General features: G+C 41.8%; 1 protein-coding gene across 7 annotated transcripts in view; it reads right to left on the bottom strand.

Moving 5' to 3' along the window:
* The window catches only part of LOC133509512 (sorbin and SH3 domain-containing protein 1), a 45,633-nt gene that overhangs the window by 14,238 nt on the left and 9,450 nt on the right, over positions 1-21,945 (bottom strand). For 2 of the 7 annotated variants that reach the window (XM_061836586.1, XM_061836582.1), the window contains exons 2-15: positions 16,791-16,833; positions 16,624-16,701; positions 16,217-16,333; positions 14,160-14,230; positions 13,905-14,046; positions 13,667-13,696; positions 9,380-9,522; positions 9,162-9,222; positions 8,939-9,013; positions 7,283-7,318; positions 7,086-7,182; positions 5,173-5,287; positions 3,768-3,851; positions 44-93 (exon numbers count right to left, since the gene is read on the bottom strand). In XM_061836586.1, coding sequence (XP_061692570.1) covers positions 44-93; positions 3,768-3,851; positions 5,173-5,287; positions 7,086-7,182; positions 7,283-7,318; positions 8,939-9,013; positions 9,162-9,222; positions 9,380-9,522; positions 13,667-13,696; positions 13,905-14,046; positions 14,160-14,230; positions 16,217-16,333; positions 16,624-16,657 — 1,055 coding nt within the window. In that variant the 5' untranslated portion in view covers positions 16,658-16,701; positions 16,791-16,833. Of the gene's footprint in view, positions 1-43; positions 94-3,767; positions 3,852-5,172; positions 5,288-7,085; positions 7,183-7,282; positions 7,319-8,938; positions 9,014-9,161; positions 9,223-9,379; positions 9,529-13,666; positions 13,697-13,904; positions 14,047-14,159; positions 14,231-16,216; positions 16,334-16,623; positions 16,702-16,790; positions 16,834-20,537; positions 20,772-21,945 lie in introns of those variants that run through there. The other 5 variants (XM_061836581.1, XM_061836580.1, XM_061836584.1 and 2 more) reach the window with 5 other exon arrangements.

Below are 21,945 nucleotides of genomic sequence, written 5' to 3'. Positions count from 1 at the left end.
ATATGCCCAAGTATTTGTATGCATTTGAGAAGCATGAACTCACTAGTTCTTCAGGTCAGAGGCTGTTTCCAGGGGGCTGAAGGAGGGGGCACTCTGCAACAAACCAAACAAAGAAGTCATTGATAGATCCACAGGATGGTCTCCTCCAGCTAAAACAGAGGCAGGCACATTAGCAATGGCCAGATTCTCTTCTCGCTTTTCTTCTCTCTTGTTCACTGGCTGGTGTGGCTTTCAGTCTCCAGCACCCGGGGCTCTAAGCGTCTCTGAACTGAGCTTGGCATGAAGGTGGAGAGTGCGTGTGTTTTGGCCTACATGCAGTTGGAGGGAAAAAACGGCAGTGAGGAGAGTGGAAGAAGGGGAGGGGAGGGGTGTGTGAGTGGGCGGATGGGTTTGCATCAGTCAGGGGGCGCCCGAGCGGAGAGGGGGCTGTCACAGGCTTAGCCAATGGACTGCTGTCTCCCAGTGAAACCATCTCTTTTGTCTGCTATTGAGTCACTCTCATTACCACTGGAGCAGACCGGAGGACAATTAACCAGCTGGTGGTACAAACAGGCTGAGTTACACGCTTACGCTTACTTGATACGCTATCGCACACTTAAGTGTTCAAAGGCAGGAGTGTTGTAAGAATTTGGGAGCTTACATGAGGAACAGATCAATAAACTTTTGTTGACCGGGAAGAACATAGACTGATAGGCGTACGAGCAGTTGTTATTTGGGGAAAGTTAATATCTCAGAGAGTGGCCATTCAGCGCACCAGCAGCACTTTGAATGAGGCTACTAATTTTAGGTCACTGTTTCTGCTGCTTTCCTACTCTAAGACGTCACAGCAGGTAAAAATAACAGACGCGACACGGCCACTATGAATATGAGCACAAGTGTTGTTTGCAAATACGATTGCACAATCCCCACCGCAGCCTGCCGCTAATACCACATCCACTTCCCCACCATGGCGCTTCCTTAACCGTTGGCCAGACAAGAAGCATTCTCAACACCCCATTTGCCACAACATGCCTTTCTCCTTAGTTGCCAGGGCAGAATGATCATTAATAACCCATCAGAATAAATGCCTGTCTTTATAAGAACAGGACATCGGGCTGGCAGGTCTATGTACTGATCTATTTATAAAGCCAAATGTTCCATGTTAACTTGGAGAGAATGCGTGTGCCATTGAATAATCTCATAGTCTTCCTTGCACTTCTGTGACTTGAATACCCCTGAAGATATGGCACACACACACACACACACACACACACACACACACACACACACACACACACACACACAAAGATAAACAGTTTCATTGGAATGTAGGAAGGAATCAAGTATAGAAGGCTGATTAGCAGTAGAGTAATTTTAAATCAATTTAATTCCACAATGCCTAGTTTGAGGTAAACTATGCAAAACACTACATAATCACGTTGAAGAGCTGTACATGGACTCAACTGACACCTCTGTGAGTCAGTGCCAATGACAATGTTTCTGCAGAATTCCATTTTTCCCAACAGGTGTTCCCAGTTATTCAGAGGGGAGGCTCCCGTGTTCCGCTTTCACATTCAAAATAGCGAGTATGAGTAGGTCATGGTCACACGAATCCCATTCTTTTCAGCACCTTCTCCACGTTGATATGTTCACATGAAAACAAACAGCTCCCTCAGTGAGGGAGGTCTGCTCCAGCCATGCACCAATTATCTAATCTGCTCTAAATGCTTAAAGGTAAAGGTTAAGTGAATAACAGAGGTTAAATATGAAAGCACCATGAGCCAGGGGGCTTACAACGTTGCTCCCTTTAGAGGATGTCAGGTGGTCAGCGGGAGGCTCCATGACAGTACTGAGACAGTGTGGCAACAGCCCCCTCCTCAACAGATGGAGTCATATTGTGGCGCTTATGGGAGGGGTGGGAGAGAGGGATACTCACCCTGTATTCATGCATCTCAATGAGACTGTTTGGCCGGAACTGTCACTGTTTTTTTTTTTTTAACATACCGTAATTAACAATTTGTTCATATTATTCAAGAGGACAACTCTGGCCATTATATACAGGCATCAGTCGTACCCTGACAGGTTGGTGTGTTGTTGTAAAATATGTAGTCCTGGGTCATGTTCACATACATGTTGCTTCTGCACAGATTAGATTTAATGTCTTGTTTACCTAAAAATCCATTAGTCAATTCTTCCCTTTGTGTGACATCCAGCACCGATCTCCTTACATGAGTTGTATTTTTCCCTCTTTTTATTCTTACCTCTTAGTGACATCCTGCACATGACTTTTCTTGTCGGCAGATTGTTTTTTACTAAGCAATGCGTGGATGACGAATACACGATAACAGTTAACCAGGTCTTTCGGGTTTACAACAAAAAAAAAGAAGCCTCTTTGCTATGTTAAAATAAGTCGGTTTATTTTCTTCAAGAAGTACGCGTTACGTGCTACTTTTAAATTAGGCGTGGTCCTCCACAGTACTCCTGGACAAGAGCCAAGGAACAAGAAGGGCTTAATTTAACTCCTCAAGCCCTGGAGTTTCTGCCTGGATAACAATAGATATGTAGCAATATGTCAATCACAGCTCGATGAGTCAGCATATTTGGCTGAGTCTTGAAGTCAAATGTTTCTCATTCCAGGTGTTGCTTTTGAAGTGACTTTGACATTAAGCAGGAGCCAGTTTATTGGGCACCCATCCAGGCTGAGAGTCGGACGCCACAAGCGCTAAACCTCCTCCGCATTTCCACTAACTCAGAGCTGCTCCTATCCACGGGAACCACAGAGTCTGACCTACAAGCACATGAATGAGCTCATGCCGAAATCACTGGTGCCACCTCATATGATCCAGGGTGAGGTGGCGTGACCCGAGAATGAGGAGAACATTTGCTCGTGACGGGCCAGCAACACACTTGTTTGGGGCGAAGCGCGCGAGACATGGATGTCCCTAATGTTGTCTGTTCTACAAGTGAGACAGACTGGTAAATATACCAGGGAGAAGGCAGGCAGGAATTGCTATTCAAGGGCCTTGGATTATCCAGGAGCCTGACGCTAGCGAGACCAGCGCCCTTTCTGTGTGGCATGTGGAGTGACTTATGGAGGAATTGCCTCTTGCATGTCATATGCATTCCATTTCTCAGCTTGCACCACAAAAACAAAGCGTCAATCGGACTTAATAGTGTGAAAGAACTAGTACAATATTACTGGACTCTATAATTTAAAATGACATATTTTACTCTCTATATATAATAATAAATTCTCCTGATCTTTAGTGGGTGTAATTATCTGAACGAAAGGCACAATGCTAAGACTGATAAGATGTGCTTACTCAGCCATGCAGACAGAAAAAAATAGCTGAGAAGCACTTTTGAAGAAGTTTAAAATAGATCTCCGTCGACTATTTTGGGCACAATTGAGAAGAATGACTAGCGCTATCAGGTGCGTTTACAACTAAAGTGATTGCAGCGAAACCGCTCATGTTGAATGATACACTGTCACACAGAAACTTGGAGGTGGAAGCGTCATCATGTGTGACATTATGTAAGACGTCTGGATGGATGGATGGATTTTATAAAGTGCATTCTAAATGCTCTTAGATACATTTCAAACAAAATGGAGGTTCAAACAGTGTCCCATAACCAATTTGAGTGTACTTTATGATCCAAAAATACTGTAAGAGCAAGTAGAAATCATAGCCACAGAAAGACAGTTTGTTTGGCATTATTTCAACATAGAGGTTATCACATGCAATTAAATATGATAGACTGGCATTTTAAAAGCAGCAACAACTTACCGCTTTGTCAAACTCCATCTCTGAAAAGAATTTATACCACGGCTCATTCTCTAAATCTACATCTTCCGGACATACATCCTGAGTCTACAGGGGCATGGCAACAAGAGGAGGAGGAGGAGAAAGACAAAGAGAAGACAGTTCAGACAGCATGGAATAACACACCAAGGTAATGAGCCGTCAGACATCATCGCATGATTTTGCCAAAAATCCTGCTTGTTTAGGGATAGGTTCACATTTCATTAAAATGTCCAATTATGGACAATATTGCCTTTCAAACATTACAGTATACTGTATCTGCGTTGGAAATATAACCACTTTGAGGAAAAAAGTAGTTGTAATAAAACCTCGGTCAGGGTTACTCTCCTCCCGGAGTTTTGTTAATTTTTAGTTGCTAGTTAACAAGTAGAGACTTGAAAATCTCATTGACCAATGAGCTTTTTCCAGATTGTTTTTTTTTTTGTGTTTGTTTTTTAAGATAAACATAAATCTAAAAAGTTGGCCCATACAAATGAGACTTCTGTAACAAGTTTGCACAATCAGTGAAGCTTCCCTTTAAAGAAAAAAAACAATGTACCCCAGAGCACTGCACTGCTGTTGACACTTTCATATTGTCTCATACAGTATCTAATCAACAGATACACAACAATAATGAATGAGCATGCAAACTGAGACAGCTGTGAAGTGGAACATAATCGTCCGTTAAATATGTGAACTTTTAAGTCTCACAATGAAGTCGGGAAAAATACTACACAGCATAATAGCCCTACAGAATGAACAGCTGAGCTTCTAATTGGAATACAATTGTCAACCTCGCAACAATTGGAGCAGCCTCTACTAGCACACAAGAAGGTCGGACAAACAGTAATTACATAATCAATTACAGCCTCAGTATCCTGTGTTATATAAGATTAGTTGGAATTAAATCAGCAGGAAAAAAAAATATTGTGTAAATATTATTATGGTGGATACATGACCACACAAATGTCAATCAAGGACGAAGCTGCAAATCGTCATGTAAAGAAGGACAGCCCTCAAGGACAATGACATCTGGGCCAGCACCATGTCTAAAGGTTAGCATTTCAATTCTCCTCACTAAAATACAGCGTGCGTGCGCTGTGTCTGCCCCGCGATCCGTTTCAGCCCAACAACCTTAAATGGAAGAAGAATGACAACGGACAGCCTTGTAAGCGATCATTTGTCAAAGAAACGGGACACCGTTTAGGAAGGTGCCCCACGAGGCGATTCAGGGTACGTTGCCTTCGGTGCTGAAGCTGCCACCCGGGAGCTTAGTTGCAGAGGCGGGTGGGGGTCGGATGGACATAGGAGTGGAGTGCTGCTCACACAACATGCAGCGAGAGAGTAAGAGAGAGAGGGATAGAGCGAGGAAGGCAGGCAGCTAACCTACCGTTCTCTCCAGCTTCAGCACCGATGATTTCCCCGGCTCATACTCAAAGATGCTCTTAGGCTCGGCACGGTACTTCCTGGTGTCTACCTTTTTATCCGGGGGCTCCCACTCATTTCTGTGGAGGGGCAAGAGTCAGGGCGGGTTGGGTATGGGATGGGAGAGAGAACCATTCCTCATTATGTAGTCACCATGGCAACCATCTTCGGCTAATATATATATTTTTTTTACTAAACATGATGACAACCCCCCCAACCCTTGTCATTTTCCTTGAATGATGATAAACATGTTCAATTAACATCCATCTATTTTCTGAGCCGCTTATCCTCACAAGGGTCGTGGGAGTGCTGGTGCTCGTCCCAGCTATCAGGCAGGAGGCGGGGTACACCATGAACTGGTTGCCAGCCAATCGCGGGGCACATAGAGTCAGACAAAAGTCGCACTCATGTCTCCAATTAATGCATGTTTTGGGGATGTGGGAGGAAATCGGAGTGCACGGAGAAGACCCACCAAGGCACGGGGAGGACATGCAAACATCACACAGGCGGGGGCCGGGACTTGAACCCCAGTCCTCAGACGTTCTAATCAGTCAACCACCATCCCGCCAGTGAGGCACAACATTTTATTGCGTGTCATCACAACCAAGGAAGCAAGGTCAGATCTTGACATGTCATCAAGCCGTAGTGGCTGATGCTCAAAATCTTCTAATCCTACATCACCTGTTCTCTTTCATCACACATCTGTCAACAAGCACATCCTTCTTTGACAACTTCTATGTGAGTGCGCATATGTCTGCGTGTGTAATGGGTTGATGACACACAACATCAAAGTTTGATGGATGTAGTTGGAGTCACTAGGGATGAGCAGACTCGATCAGACTCAAATGTACAAGACAATTCCTTAGGTACACATTCACAATCAAATGCCTTGCTTCTCAGTTGTTTTCTCTTACGACGCTCCCAGGAAGAAGGAAAAAAAATGCGACCCCTTTCCCCATGCACGCCTCTAAATAACAAATATAAAGGATCATAATATCTAATCCTTATATATATATATTGAAGAAATTACAAAAGAAAGAGAAATAGATTCACTTAGCGCCATCTACTGCAGAGGATGTGTAATTACACTTTATTCTAGTACAGCAAACGATGCTCTTGAGGTTCTCACATGCCCCCCTTGGCATCGCAACCGACCCCTGCCCCACGATTTAAGAAGCACTGATTCAATGCCACAAAAAATAAGGATAATAATGTAGTTTTGATTAACATGGATTTAAAAAGCTTTCTACAATAGCATGTTGCAGTGTACTGCACTAAAACGCAGCATATACTGTAACAGTAGGCCTCTACGCTATTTTGGATGTGGGTTTTGGTACACTGGTTTGTAGGTTGTTTGTCTCCACGTGCCATACAATTGGCTGGTACCCAGTTCAAAGTTTACCCCACCGCTTGCCTACTGTTAGCTGGCATAGGCTCCAGCATACCCGTGACCATAGTGAGGATAAGTTGTGTAGGCAATTAATGGAAGGAACTAGGAATTGAACTACCTCATTTATGGGACAATGAACTGTATTTTGAACTAGTTTGTGTAGAAACTAACACGGATCCTATATATATATATACATATACACACACTGCAATATAAAATGCACATTTACAAAATAATTTCTTGTATAACAATGCTCACTGCCGCATATTGTAGCTTTATCTATGAAAGCTGTTGCATTATCTCATTTTAAATCAAGCATACTATGTTGTGGTTGATGGCTTTTGCTAAATAAATACGGAGATAAGCGCTTATTTTCACTTAAATAACACACATACTTTTCTGGCTTGACGAATCTGATTGAGATCAAACAATTTTCAAAAAAGAGGACATCACGATGACGATGCACGTTTCATCTGGAGGACACTAACCTCTTAGAGTAGGGCTTGAGTGATGAGGATCGTGTCGGCACTGGCATTGAACTTGATCTTGAACCAACATCTGCATCACTTTGAGACCGCAACACACCTTTCACAAAAAAAAAAAAAAGACTCAACTTGAATTAAAATACCACACATACTGCAACTAACACGTGATGAGGGATTAGTAAATCAATTTCTAAGCTCACCATCTTCCAAGTAGCCAAAAGGATTTGGGCCATTCTCTATATATAGAAGAAAAAATATCTATATATTAATTTATCATCTGTAGATCTGCTGTATTTACGACTCAACTTTTTAAAAGAGCAAATACATCATTCATAAGGCACTAAAACATTGTTTATGTTATTTCACAGTGTACTAAACATTGTCAAGTGTCACAGTTTAACCAAATGGAATCAAAGCGTGTCAATGCAAAGCACTCTACAGAAGCATTAGTGAGCTAAAACGGGATCCAGGCATCAATGAGCATCAGCGAGAGTAGCGCAGGAGCTGCTGAAGCAAAAGTTGCCACACTTAGAGACCTTATAAATAATTATTAGCGTTATTAGAATTGGCTAGCGGCCAGGGGCGACCCCACAGCTGGGATTATGAACATTTAACACAAAGAAGGGGAAAAATAGAACAACAATAATAGAATATGTCTCCAACCCCAATTGCCACTAGTCATTATCGGTTAGTTAGAATAAAAGCTGATGCTTCGCTTTGTCATACATGAAATGAATGGATGTGAGGGACACTTAGCAAGAATCAACTCAAGAGCTCGTTGTGGTTGAAAAGCCTGCACTTCCCTCCAGTGGCGACAACACTGCACTACATGCTTATACGCTGATGGGTTACGTTGGGTTACACACGAAGTTTAGCAACAAAATGAAGTGCACTTGCTGCCTCCAGTAAAATTTTAGTACAGTACTATTCAGTAATACTTTCATAAAATGCCACTAATCCAGTTCAGGGTCACATCATTGCAAAAGCCTCAATTTTTACACTGTCAAAGAAGAATTAACACAACAACGTTCTATTGTGTGTAGTTTGCACTAAGATACAACATAAATTATTTTGTATACTTAACTACAATTACTGACATGAGCATAAAAATAGAAACAAACATCGGTCACTGTAATGCAGTGGAGTTCTACACCATTGCCAACTGACAACAATCATAAACACACACCTGACAGCATCAATCAAATCATACATTATTTTAAAGGCAGACTTTACAAAGGATGAAATGTAACTCTCTTTTCCAAAACACTATGAATCAATTGATAGTATCGTTTTTTTTTTTTTTTTTTAAAGAAAAACAGTATGTCTTTACCCATACCAAACATCTTGTAAAAATGAATTATGATGTGAACAATTCATTTATAAAGTTAGCCAACACCCTTTCTACCAAATAGAATGGCATGGCAATATTATAATTTTCCTAGTTTGGTGGTCTCACTTAGGAAAAGAACTCTTCTCATATAACAACATACTATACAGCAGATATAGATTAACAATTTAGCACATTAAAAATATATGTGAAATAATTCTTGTGCCATCAAATGATAATGTAAATACAATTACTTTTTGTCACCCAGTAGTAGGGTTGTATATAAGTTATTTAAACACAATCTATAAGGGATGGTTAGATCATATTTGTAATTTTAAACAAACGATAGGAATATACTGTATTATTCACTACAGCTTTGCAATTGATGAGTGTCTGGATGAGTATTTTTGTAATATATCAGGTGCGACAGGTAAGGCTGGTAGTACCTAACAAGTAAATAATAAGATTTCATTATAGATGTGGATTAGTAAAGCCAATGAGAATACTGTAGAGTTGTACCAATAGATACCTTTTGATTTCATGTGAATGTCATAGTTTTCAGGAAACATGTAGGTGGGCCGATAAGGATTTTCCTCATTAGGCTCTGAGTGAGGTGATGGAGAGACACAGCACAGTGCGACATTGACACTCATCAACATACGTACCAACAACACGTAGCGTAAAGACACGAGCAGGGAAATATGACCAGCACATTTCATTAGCATGTAAAGAGTCAAAAATAGTCTTTTTACCTGGTATTCTGTGAATCTGCTTGAACATTGTCTTGTACCAGTCTTTGGACTTTTCAGTGTTCTGAAAGAAACGTGAAGAGAAATTCCTGCTTGAACAAGGCAGATACAGAAAGTATATAGGAGTTTAGAACTGGTAGGAACCCTCGATTGATATTTTAATGTTTCCAATGCATGCATCTATGAGTAAACAGCTCTTTATGGGAGGTTTTGCTACTCACCCGCACTGGCACAATAGGCTTGTTGAGCGGACTGAGGACGGGGGAGTGGGGCGACAGTCGCAGCCTTTTGCCATCCATGTCTGCAACTGAAGTGACCAAGTCTCTCTCAGAATCAGGACATTTGTCTCTTTCCGGGGTGGGGTCTGTAACTCAAGACAACAGAATGCCACAGTAATTGTAACACAAGTAAATGAAATGTAGAGGAAGAGTCAATGTGGAGTTGTGACAAAATATTAAGTACACTTGCTCAGAGTAATCCCCTCAAAAAGATAATAATGCTCGGCTTAGATTGACACCTTCCGAGATGTTCCAGTTCATCGTTGTGATTGAAGTCCGTAGTGTGGCAAAACATCATTCTGACTGCCTTCTCATGTAAATACAGTATCCAAAATAACAAAAATAACTCTCACACATGACAACGATGCAAACTTCAACCACAGTAATGTATCATACTCACATTAATAAATTTAAATGCATGTAGTGCAATACAGCCCTGATATTGGATCCCATTAGTTACATGCATCATGAAATTGGAAATATTACACAAGCTTCCTTAATGGGAAAGAGGTAACAGAGAAACACTTTCATGAACAATGTAGGGTTTTTTTGGGGGGTGATTTGAAATAAATATCAATAAATACCAATGAGAATTTTACGTACTGCATACTTGATCTGTTTGTTCTTTATATATATATATTTTTTTTTTCTTAAGCATGGGATTGGTACAGCTCATTTCCTTTTCCTTTGTTATCAAGTTTTGATTTAGATTTTGTCTTGTTTTGTCTGTGATGTCTTTATGTCCACTTGGCCATGTCAGTGCTGCTCTCTTTGTATCAACCAATCATCTCGCTCCAGCCATCCATCTTTCTTGTCACTACCTGGGATTGGGTCGCTCAGTTCATTGTCCGATGAGCATGTCCCTTGTGGCTCAGCTACGTTGTACTTGGCACATTATAAGTAAATAACTAAATAAATATATCACGCGCGGCTAAAATCCTTATTTTGTGAGTAAATCGTTTTTTTCACATTAGGATTCCTGAATTCCTTGCCTGTTTTCCTGCACTTTCCTACAAGGTAGACATTCGACCTTCTTGCCGGCACTCCACCATGATGAAACCCCCAAATGTGACAGTGGTCTAGCAAACAAGGACGAGCACACCCACTGTTGCATAGCTGACCACCCCCATCAGCCTGCTGACCGAGAGAACCCTCAGTCAGGAAGCCCTCTCGTCATTTCCCTTCTTTTCTTCACACGGACGTACGACAGTATTCCTCGTCTATCTTGAGATATTTTCAGACTTGGGCGTTCCACTTCATGCCCACACATGTATTGTTTTTGGATTGTCTGATTTTGACGATTATGGCCTTGATTTCTATAAACTGCTCCCAGAATCTGCGTCGAATGCAGATTTTCATTTCTACAGTTCTTACCTTTATTTCCCTTCACTTCATCACCCGTGGTCCAAGCCTGCCCTCCATCCCAATTTCGTGCTCCATGGCAGCTGAAGGCCCCATACAGGCTCCACAGCAAATCTGGCCCGCCCACATGCACGGGGTCCACAGCAGGCCCCTCGAGGCTTAGGCTTCAGTGCAACCTGAGGTACGGGCACCTGCTCCATGGCAGCTCGGGGTCTTTGCTCTCAGGTCCTGTAGACCCATCCCTGGTGACACACATTGGATCTTGCCTCACCTGTCCATCTACTGGAGATGTAATTTGTCTCAGCCGCTGGGTTAAAACCTCATGCCTGGCTCCTGGAACTCGCTGGCGTCTAGCATCATCACCATCTGCCTGAATGTCCTCGACAATCCCTATGTGTTCTGCATCCTGGCCTTCCTCCCAACCAGCCAGAAAGAGCATCTTGTGTCTGGCATCCCTGATACCTACCAGATTGTCGTCGACGGGCATCTTGGAGTCGTTCTGGTCAACCGCCATAATGAACTCTACTCTCTCTCTTGTGCCGTCTCCGTGTCCCCTTCTCCCTCCCCTGTTTTGGCCAATTTTTGTATTTGAATGTGGCGTGGTGTCAATTAAAACTCAGTGATGGTGTCGATATATGCCCTGCAACAGACTGCCGACCAGTTCAGCGTGTAGTCTGCCTTTCGGCTGAAGTTAGGTGGGATAGGCTCCAGCACTCCTGCAACCCTTGTGAGGATAAGCGGCTTGGAAAATGCAATGGAATGAATGTGTGTAGTCTCTCTTTTAAGAGTGGGTTCAGTACTAATCTGTTCTGATCATCTTTTGGATCATTTAAAAGATTAAAGATCATTTCAGTTTCCCGTGTTGTGATTTAGGTTGTTTTTTTTTTTTCCTGGTGTCTCCTGTTTCACTTGTCCCTGTCCAGTCATGACCATCTTTGGCTTCAATTGGTCTCTCTAGCCCTTCTCCACTTCTCCCCTTCTTTCAATCAATCAGCTCTTTCAATCCACTTCTAGGTGATTGCATTAGTTCCTGGTTTTGGTTCCCTCATTTATGATTCATTGCATGCCACTGTCTGTGATGGTGAGTCTATTCCCAGTGCTTTTTTGCTATGTTGCACCTGTTGTTTTTAACTTTTGTTTGATATTATTTTTATGCCTTGCTAGCCCATTGCTAGCCCATTTATAATTTTTTAACACCCGTGCACTTCTGCCTTCCTTGACAGTTTCCCTGCACTTGAATCCACCAACCTCTTTGCCTGCATACTACCATAACGAAACCTCCAAACATAATCTTTGTTTTTAAAATTGTTTTATTACAGTTTTAAAATGACAATTTTTTACTATATTTACCGTAATTTCCGTATTATAAACCGCAACTTTTGTCACACGCTTTTAACCCTGCGGCTTATGCAATGATGTGGCTAATTTATGGATTTTTTCCAACGGCCGCCAGGAGCGCTAACCCTAGGTAAGAGTGAGACAGGTGGACTATATGTGTTGAGTAAAACGCAAGTTTAATGTAACTTGCATGAATAAAATTAGCATGAACAGACCCTTATCATGGAAAATACAAGAAGAAATGCATATGACGCAGCTTTCAAGTTCAAAGCAATCGAGCTGGCCAACAAAGAAGGAAAGAGACCTGGTGCACGTAAGCTTGGCATAAATGAATCGATGGTGAGACGCTGGAAACAGCAGCGGGACAATCTGGAGCAATGTAAAAAGACGAGAGATAATAAAAGCAGGTAGTCTGAACCGTATTTCTGCTGTGTTACTGCCGCATTTCAGTGAGTTTTACTGGTATGTTTTTTTATCCAGCCCTGTTGGTGCTGTGTTACTACCGCATCACAAGCACTGTTTGGAAAGAAAAGCTAAAGGTACATTATTAAAACTTTGAAAACTCTGTGTGCTGTCTTCCTTTGTAAATATCTCATGTTTCAATGTGGGCAGATGCCAGGCATGAGGATTTCGGCAAGTATGGTAACAGATCTTTCGGTTCCGTTGATTTTTGTCCTGGGAAACGGTGGGAAACGATTTTTCAGTTCCCATTGATAATGCTCATGGGAACCGGTTTTTACATGTACTTCAGAATAAAGCCTTAGCAGGCATGAGCATTTTGTCTTTTACGCTTAGCAACCGACATGTTTGACTAGCGTTTGAGTGACCCGGATATGAGTAACTCGACCTTGCGCATGCGTAGTGCAGAAGCGGAAACCGGTGCTGTTTGTAAACCACACTGACAAAGCTGGGCGTTTTGATCATTAAAAATAAAGGGGTTCATGTAGGTTTGTTTTATACAGATTGTTGTATTTCGTTGAGAACTTGGGCGAATTTTATTAAAAGTAAGCCCTGAGATCTGGGAAACGGACTTTCGGTTCCGTGTTTTCTCAGGCTGGATAACGACACGGTAACGGAACGATCGTTTCCTTGAAATGCTCATGCCTGGCACATGCGCCTTATAGACAGGTGCGCCTTATGTATGTACAAAATGGTTTTTCCTTTAAAAATGTACTGGGTGTGGCTTATAATCAGGTGCGTCCTATAGTCCAGAAATTACGGTAATTTGTTTAGTGCTTACTCCAGGAGAAACCCATTAGAACTAATGAGAATCGATAATAAAGGTTCATATAATACAAAACAGTTGTTTCAGCACACAATAACAAAGCTTTAATTACTTCTTTTTTTGTTTAACCCATATGTGGTAAAGGGTCACTGTTATTATTTATTAAAAAAGGAATGAGCATGCCCATGATTGTGCCGTTTTAATGGTTCAGTACACTTTTGTAACTGAGGTGGTGCATTTTTGTGAAATGGTGACAAGAGCAAAAAATTACAGCAATATTACATCAGCAAGAGCTCCGAGCATACCTTCCAAATGGGAAAGATGCTTTTTCTGCTCTGTTGTGAGTGGAAGACAAGATCGACGCCGGCGTGATGACATGTAACAGGAGAACAATAGTAAGAAAGTGGAAGCACAGCGGCAGCCCAGAGAAGAATGAAGCAAGTGTATAGTCGCAGTGAAAACATATAAAGTGACGGCATATATGAAAGCACGTTTTGAATGTTGCAAACATCATCCCCCCACCCAGGGACTGGCGTGACTCACCTCTGTTGTGTTGCAGCAGAACTATTGTGGGATTAACAGCGGTAGTGGACGGATAGATGGCGCTGGGGGTTGATGGGAAACAATTGTTGTTGTCGCATATAGCTGGAGCCTGATTTTCTTTTATGCTTTCTCTGGAATTTGCCTGAAAGTGGCACAAAAGACAAAAGACTGTACTGTATATTGATATCATTTAAATGAAGACATACACATTTGACAGGTACCCAAAACAACACGCAAATTACGCGAGTTGCTTACAGAAGGGAAAGCAGGTGTGATGTTATCGATGCCCTCAGCCAAGCCTCCATTCATCTGACTTGAGCAGACACCTGCAAGAAGTGGAGAAGATTGTTTGACAGGCAGTGCAGCAACAATAGCAAACAAATTTAGCTAATTAATGATGAAGCACCATTTCTAAGGGCGGTATGCTTTCGTTTTGGGACATAGATATGTTGATATCCGCTGGAAAAAGGAAGACAAAAACATTTCTCTCACAGGCTATCTGAATTTTGTCATCAGAACAAAGTTGCCATTCAGTGAGCCGCAAAGCCTCATTGTAGCAGTGGCCTTTATAGTCAGACTCTACAACAATTAAAGCATCGCCCCAAAAGACTTGGCTGGCCTCCAGCGCTGTCCCGATGTGCTTGTCAGAACAAACAGCCCCACAGTTAAGGCCTCTGGAAAAAAAGTGCAGTGTGGGCACGTCGCTACAAAAGCGCTCTTTGACACACAAATGAAAATATGAGTAGCTGTCCGTTGTCATGACCCCGAGTTGCATAACAACGCCAGATACAGCGACTGAAATAAGTATTTAACGCGTCACCATTTGTCTAATGAAATATATTTCCAAGGTGCTACTTTCAGCCGACGTTGGGGTCGACCTAAGTCATCTACGTAGACAAATAAAGTTGAACTAATGAGATCAGAAATTCAGTTGTGTATAATGTTGAATGAGACAGGGGAAAAGTATTGAATACACCAAATGGTATTTTTACAAAAAAGCCTTTATTTGCTATGATAGCTTCAATAAACCTCATGTAGCTTGGATTGTTCTTGTATGCTATTGGCCCATTTTGCCACACAAAAAGATTTGAAATCTTGAAGTTTCCGTGAGCTTCTTTTATGTACTTTGAGTTTCAGTTTTTATCATCCATTTTTGATTGTGTACAAGTCAGGTGATTGGCCAGCCCATTCTAGCAGTTTTATTTTTTTCCTTTGAAACCAATTGTTTACAGCGTGTTTCAACCTCCACCCTCGATTAATTTTTATCATCCTTATAGAGGGAAACAAATATTTCTAAAAAAATTCTCTCTGCTATTTGCCCATTCATCCTTCCTTCAATAGTATAAAGTTTACCAGTACCATTTGCTGAAAAGCAGCCCCACATCATCATGTTACCACCTCCGAACTTCACTGTTGTTGTGGTGTATTAAGGGTTATGTGCACTGCCACTCCTCCTCCTAACATTGTGTTCATTCTGGCATCCAAACAGTTCGATTTTGCTCTCATCCGACCAGACCATATTGTCCCAGTATTTAACTGGCCTTTCCAAATGTTGTTCAGCAAACTTTTAGCAAGCTTCTTTTTCAGCTATGGGGTCTTACGCGTTGAGCATGTGGCATTCTATGGCGGTCGAATGCATTACTCACAGTTTTCCGTGTGACAAGAGTACCTGCAAATTCCAGGTCTTTTTAAAGCTCCCTAAAGGTGGTCCTTGGCTCTTAGAAAACAATTATTTGCTCTCCTCTGTCAGAAATCTTGCGGGAAGCACCTATTTGAGGCAGATTTATAGTGGTATGACTGGTTTTCCATTTACGTATTATGACCCGAACAGTGCTCACTGGAACATTCAGAAGATCTGCAGATAGATATGCACCTGCAACCAATTCATGCATCATGTTTTGCAATAATTACTTTGTGATGCTCTTGAGACAGCTTGTTGCTTTTATCCATCATAAGATCTGTCTTGAGTCACACCATGAGGTCAATGAGACCTCTTTGTAGGCCATCAATTCGGCCTGAACCAGCTGCTACTGATTTTCAAAGACAGGGTTCTGAATTGCTGTTTGATTATTGATAGATTTTAGGTGTTGTCTTGGATTTCCATGTGTTCAATATTGTTTCCCTGTGTTTGAGTGTGGGCACATCACACACTTCTTTTTCCATATGTTTAAAATTCCCACCCTTCTTAAAAAGTCTCTCCAAGATATTTGAGGGGTCCACTCCAAGTGTGCTCATGGGTGCAGGGCTGCCAGTTTCCATCCTTGATGTAAAGTAATTGTGAAAGAGCTGTGGCATCCACTCAGGAGTCTTACTTGGTTTTGCGACCACATTGGATCCTGCGCTGCCGCCGCCTTCGTCATCTACGTGGACAAGGGTGGCTCTCAGTGTCACTACTCCTTTCCCCTTGCACACCCTACTGGGGTCCAGGCCTGCATGAAAATGGTCATCATTAAATTGTCAGAAAAAACACAGTGCTTATTCAAAAGGAGTGCACTTTATCAAAAATTTTGCTTCCTCGTGCCCCAAATGATCAAAATCCAAGATCAGAACCAGGCCATCTTATTAATATCCTGTCAAGTCACTCAGTCAGTCAGAGCAGGAAATAGATCACAGGGCATTTAAGAAATTAATCGGATTTCAAAGTCTTCTGGGTATTCTTTGGGGAACATGAGGTGTTCCACACTTGTCGTTGCTAAATGATTCATGAGGAAAATTTTACCTGCAGCAGGAATCAGGTCAGGGGATCCTTTCATGGTTGACAGAGGCGTGATCCTGATGGCGCTCACAGCCCGAGGACCTGATGGGAATTGAGTAGACACACGAGTTCATTTTAACATGTTTTCCATTACCGATGCACAGTTCCATCACCCTGTACGGTAGACTTACTGGGAGATGAGTTTGGTGTCACGCTGCCCTCTTCTGGGGAGCCCTGGGGTGTGCATTTGTCAACAAAACAAAATCAGTGCTCATCCATCAAGCATGTTTAATATACAGACTTAACTTGCATAATTGCCAAACACCGGTATTCTGTTTTGCTGCAGGGAGAATGTCACCAAAGAGAATTAGATTGAAGGCAACAGTGTTGCCGGACGATGCGTGTGACTTCCCTTTTCCTCAGCTGGAACAGACTGAACCACTTTCCCACTATGGAGTTCTAATATTAGCTGTAGATCAGCCTGAACATTTTAACCAGGCACGGATTGTATTTATAAAGAAGAACTGTGACAACCAAAGCAAAACATCATGCTTGCTTGCATGCTTGGCGGTGCTCTCTGTAATCAGACTATATTGATACCAGAAGGAAAGCAGGGACGTTGTGCAGTAATTTAGTAAAATAAAAGCTGTTGTGAATTAAATCAAAATCCTGGGTAAAACATGATGCCTAAAAAAAAAAAAGTCCAAATCTTGCGAACTAAATAATCTAATCACTGTAACTCTGGAATGTAGATTGTTTTGATTGCATCCTTCTGACTTATCCATGCTTTTATCTCTAGTAGACTTGACTATTGTAATGGTCTTCTGACTGGACTCCCCCAAAAGAGCATCACACAGCTGTAGCTCATGGAGAATGATGCAGGTCAGGTCCTGACCAGAACAAAGACGTCAAAAGATATTACTTCAATTCTAAAGTCCCGAACATTGGCACACAGTCAGCTTTAGAATAGACTTTGAAGTATGGTTGATAGTCAATAAATGCATCCATTTTCTGAGCTGCTTATCCTCACATGGTTCACGGGAGTGCTGGAGCCTATTCAAGCTACCTTTGGGCAGGATCATTAAATGATTTAGGTCCTCAACACATCAAAGAAATGCAAATGATATACTGTATAAATCCGGTAAGGCTCTGAGATGTACTGATTCAGATCTGACAGTGGAGCGTGGAGTCTAAAGAGAACATTGTGAAGCAGCTTTTAGCTTTTACGCGGCACACAAATAGAATAAGTTGCCAGCAGAAGTGAAGTCAACCCCTAGTGTCAATGTTTATAAATGCAGGTGAAAACTTTTTTTGTTATGCTTGTGTTTGAGTATGTCAGAACATTTCCACTCTGAAATGCTCTTTCTTGCACTGTACATTTTCTCTCTTGTGTTTGCTTTTAAACTTTTAGTTTTGTCTTTATTTTTGAAATGCTGTGAATCATGTAATGGCTTGATCATACTGCAAGATTTTAGCCCCAGCATTGGCCGGATTAGCCATCACGGGCGAGTTCCCAGATCGGACCCGACATATCGGGAATGACAAAACTTCTTGTCACGTGACATAATCCATGATAAATAGAGTTTTATGAATCAGAATGTGAATTTAAAGAATGTAGCTGACTTGAGCGTTCAGGTGACGAGTGAGATTTCAAAGTGCATACAGAAGACAATGACTAAGGATGTTACATGTAAAATGTGCTACTGTTAAGGTCGCTGCTAACTGCTAATGTCACAAGCTCTCCTTCAGTCATTGGATTTATAAAGAAATTGCTCATCTCCCTTCAAACATACATTAGTCCTTGCTTCATCAGTGTTCCATGCAACGGGAACACCAAGGGCACCAGTTTAGAATGAGTGAATGTTCCATCGTTCTACCTTGCCTCCCTTTGAGCACAGCCAGTACTGCTGATTTAAGAGCTTCCCTGTTTGAAATTTCAAGAATAGCCACAGACACACTGGCTCTTTAGGGAGGAGATTTACACTGAATCGGAGTCACTTTCAATGTACTTACTTACCATAACTGTGACTTGCCAAAACTGTCCCCTCACTTGACTCACATACTTATCTAATGCTAATGTAACAATCATCCCAACTGAAGGACTGATCACGCAAAAATACATAAAGTTCTGCAGTAGATGCAACTGAAACTTAATGGATGTGAAACACATCTCAAAGGGACATGAAATTTAAAAAAAATTTTTTTTTTACTGATATCACTCATCCCTGATGATAATCTTGGAGACTATCACAAAATTATATGAATCCACACACACTTTAATACATCAATCCAAACATTTTCTGTACTGCTTATGCTCTCTAGGATCAGGGGTGAGCTGGAGCCTCATCAAAGTCAAACCACGTATCAATGATGTCCTTTTCAGAATCTCCGCTTCCATTAGGTACATAAGTGGGGCTACTTCTTAAAGATCCACAGATGAACACCAAGGCAGTGAATGTGGAGTGTAGAAAGGATGAGACGACAACTTGGAGATGTTCAGTTTGCTGTACAAACATACAGGAGCAAAGATTACTCGTGGCCTTTTTAGGAAAGGACGCCACAGAAACTATTCATCTGTTCTGTCTGAGGAAGGAGGTCTGAGCAACGAGATCACAAGCTGTGGGATGGCCAAAAGTGATCGTGGCAAGACAAAGTACAAGGAGAGAAAGGTTTGAGGATTTCCCATCAAATAAGAAGGTTCCAACAAAGCCAGTAAGGGAACAAAAATAATAAGATCATGTTTCATAATTGGTCCTGATTATATTCTGATCACTGACAAACAAGGATTCAAAATAGCGTAATAGCATAGGTGTAAGTCAAAGTTTTTTTTTTTTTAATGTGCCTGCCTTACGAATTTTTCACCACCGGGCAATCTTTCATCCACACTTCTGACACACCCACCATGTATAACAGGGCAAAAACGGGCAGATTAAAAGGTTTTTATTATCTAACCCAAACCACAAATCAGTGAAAAAGAATCAAATAGAGCCAAACCCGAAATTCAGTTATACACATAAACCACAAGGATGAAATTTTGTTGGAAGAATGAACAGAAACACGATAACTACATTAAGGCTACTGTATTTCCAAGACAATGAAGAAATGAGCATGACAGAAGTGGATGGAAGGAGTTTATTGGGTGAGATGGATGAACAAGGGAGGGAAGGACAGCACAGGTTTGATGAGTACATACTCGATCTTGGGATGTGATACGAGCGGAAGTACACACACATCCCGAGTCAATAAACTTAGTATCATGGATACAAATATCCATTTTGGTTTGCACTAGTCTATATTACGGTAGCGTGTTAACTGGAGCCGATCAATTCTGACTTGGGGCAAAAGGCGGGGTACACCACGTTGTTCACCCGAAAATCAAAAGGCGGATATAGACAAGCAATCGCTCACATTCATGCCTATGAAAAACTTATCCTCACAAGGGTTGCGGGAGTGCAGGAGCCTATCCCAGCTAGCCTCGGGCAGGAGACGGTGTACACCCCGAACTGGTTGACAGCCAATTGCAGGGCACATGGAGACGGACAACAGTCACACTCACAATCACTCCTCGGGGCAATTTAGAGTCTCTAATTAATGCATGTTTTTGGGAGTGCCCGGAGAAAACCCACGCAGGCACGGGGGGAACGTGCAAACGCCACAGGGGCAGAGCCGGGATATAAACTCCCCGGTCCTCAGAACTGTGTGCTCTAACCAGTCACCCATTGTCCCGCCCTGTGTGTGGGATAACTTGCATAATTTATAATACAACACCCCTAAACAAGGCAAACAGACAATATCTACAAGAGCACGATTCCATCACACACATGCCCAGACATTCATTAAAAAATTTCCAGATGAACTAAATGGTTTTGATTGTGATAAAAGTATTTTACCCCTGAAAGCATTTTACACAATCATAATCATGACTAAACTTAACTTACACGTGAAAGGGCAACCTTGTCTTTAGAGGGTTTGCGGGTCCGGCTCACAGTCCACGTGCGTCAGAAAAGTCTCCAGAGACGTCTGGCTAATCCGTGGGGTTCCGAGCTGGACGTCCCAGTTTTGACCTTGATCTTGACAATGCCGGGGGTCTGTTTGTTTCTGATAGCAGGTGTGCCCAGAGGGACCTGTCACCACATGCCACATGGGAATCTGGCAGCCACTCTGCAGAATCAGTGCAGACCGCTGCATCAAATCCTCCTCCCCCTTTCACATCGAGAGTTTGCAGCTAGACTCAACCTGTGATGCACACCGTCTGCTATTGCTTGTATACAAATTGATGTTAGGTATCTTGCCAAAAGTGCAGGGGGAGGGGGGATGGTTTCATTCACGTTAAAATTTGTTTGTTAATAGTTCAAATAGTTTGTGAGTTTGATTGCATAGCCACCATGATGTGTAAACATTCATGGGGTAGGGTACAATTTAGAGTGATTCAAATTGGAAGTAAATGTTTTTATCAATTCAAACAAAACATCCAATAATAAAAAAAATACAATTTTAGGGCATAAATATCATAACATTGCAATAATTTGACTGATGATTCAAATGTAAGAGCTAGTATTAAGTCCATACTGAACAGAAAAAAAAATACAGAAAATAAGTCTTGTATTGGGAGAATAAAGAAAGTCAAAAACCGAATCAGCTGAGGATAATCATGTGTGTCCTAACATATACGTATATATAAGATGGGGACTGTTGGGGATGTTAACCTTTTGTAAGTTTTACAAACAATAAAATCAATATGAGCCATTTACTATGATGGCGTAAACATTTGTGTCTGGTCCGAAGGAAGAAGGGCAACACATGGTTTAAAATGGCTGCTTCTCTGCGGTTAGTACACGAACGCGTGGTTGTAGGAGTGTGTGCATACATGTATGTGTGTATTGAATGATATTACCTAATGAATATGTATCCGATCAAGACAAGATCTGTAGTGGTACAGCACAAATTCTACTGTGTTAGTTTGTCTGAATCTGGCTAAAGGTACAAAAACATTTTCTGCCCTCAGATAAGGACGCAAAGGCCAAGTGATCCAAGATGGCCTGTAATGTATTTGACACAGGTTCATTCAAACGAACAATGTGAGCACAAAAAGGTCCTCACCAAACACACAACAGTAAAATGGACAGAGAGAAAAGGGATGTTATGTAACACCCTTTCACTTCTGTTTTGTCAACGAATGGGAGATAGGTGAGAAGCTATCCAGCAGCGTGTGTAGATCCCAGCAAACAGCTCCAAACATGGCTTGAAAAGGCTGCACCGGAGCAGCAGCTTATCCTTCTAATTGAGAATCCCCCTGCAAACCCCCTCCCCCCTCCAAGCACTCTTCCATAAACAGCTTCCACCCTG

The sequence above is a fragment of the Syngnathoides biaculeatus genome, chromosome 12 (assembly GCF_019802595.1).
Source record: "Syngnathoides biaculeatus isolate LvHL_M chromosome 12, ASM1980259v1, whole genome shotgun sequence".
NCBI lineage: Eukaryota > Metazoa > Chordata > Actinopteri > Syngnathiformes > Syngnathidae > Syngnathoides > Syngnathoides biaculeatus.
The sequence above is the reverse complement of the archived record's forward strand: the minus strand, read 5'-3'. Positions and strand labels throughout refer to the sequence as shown.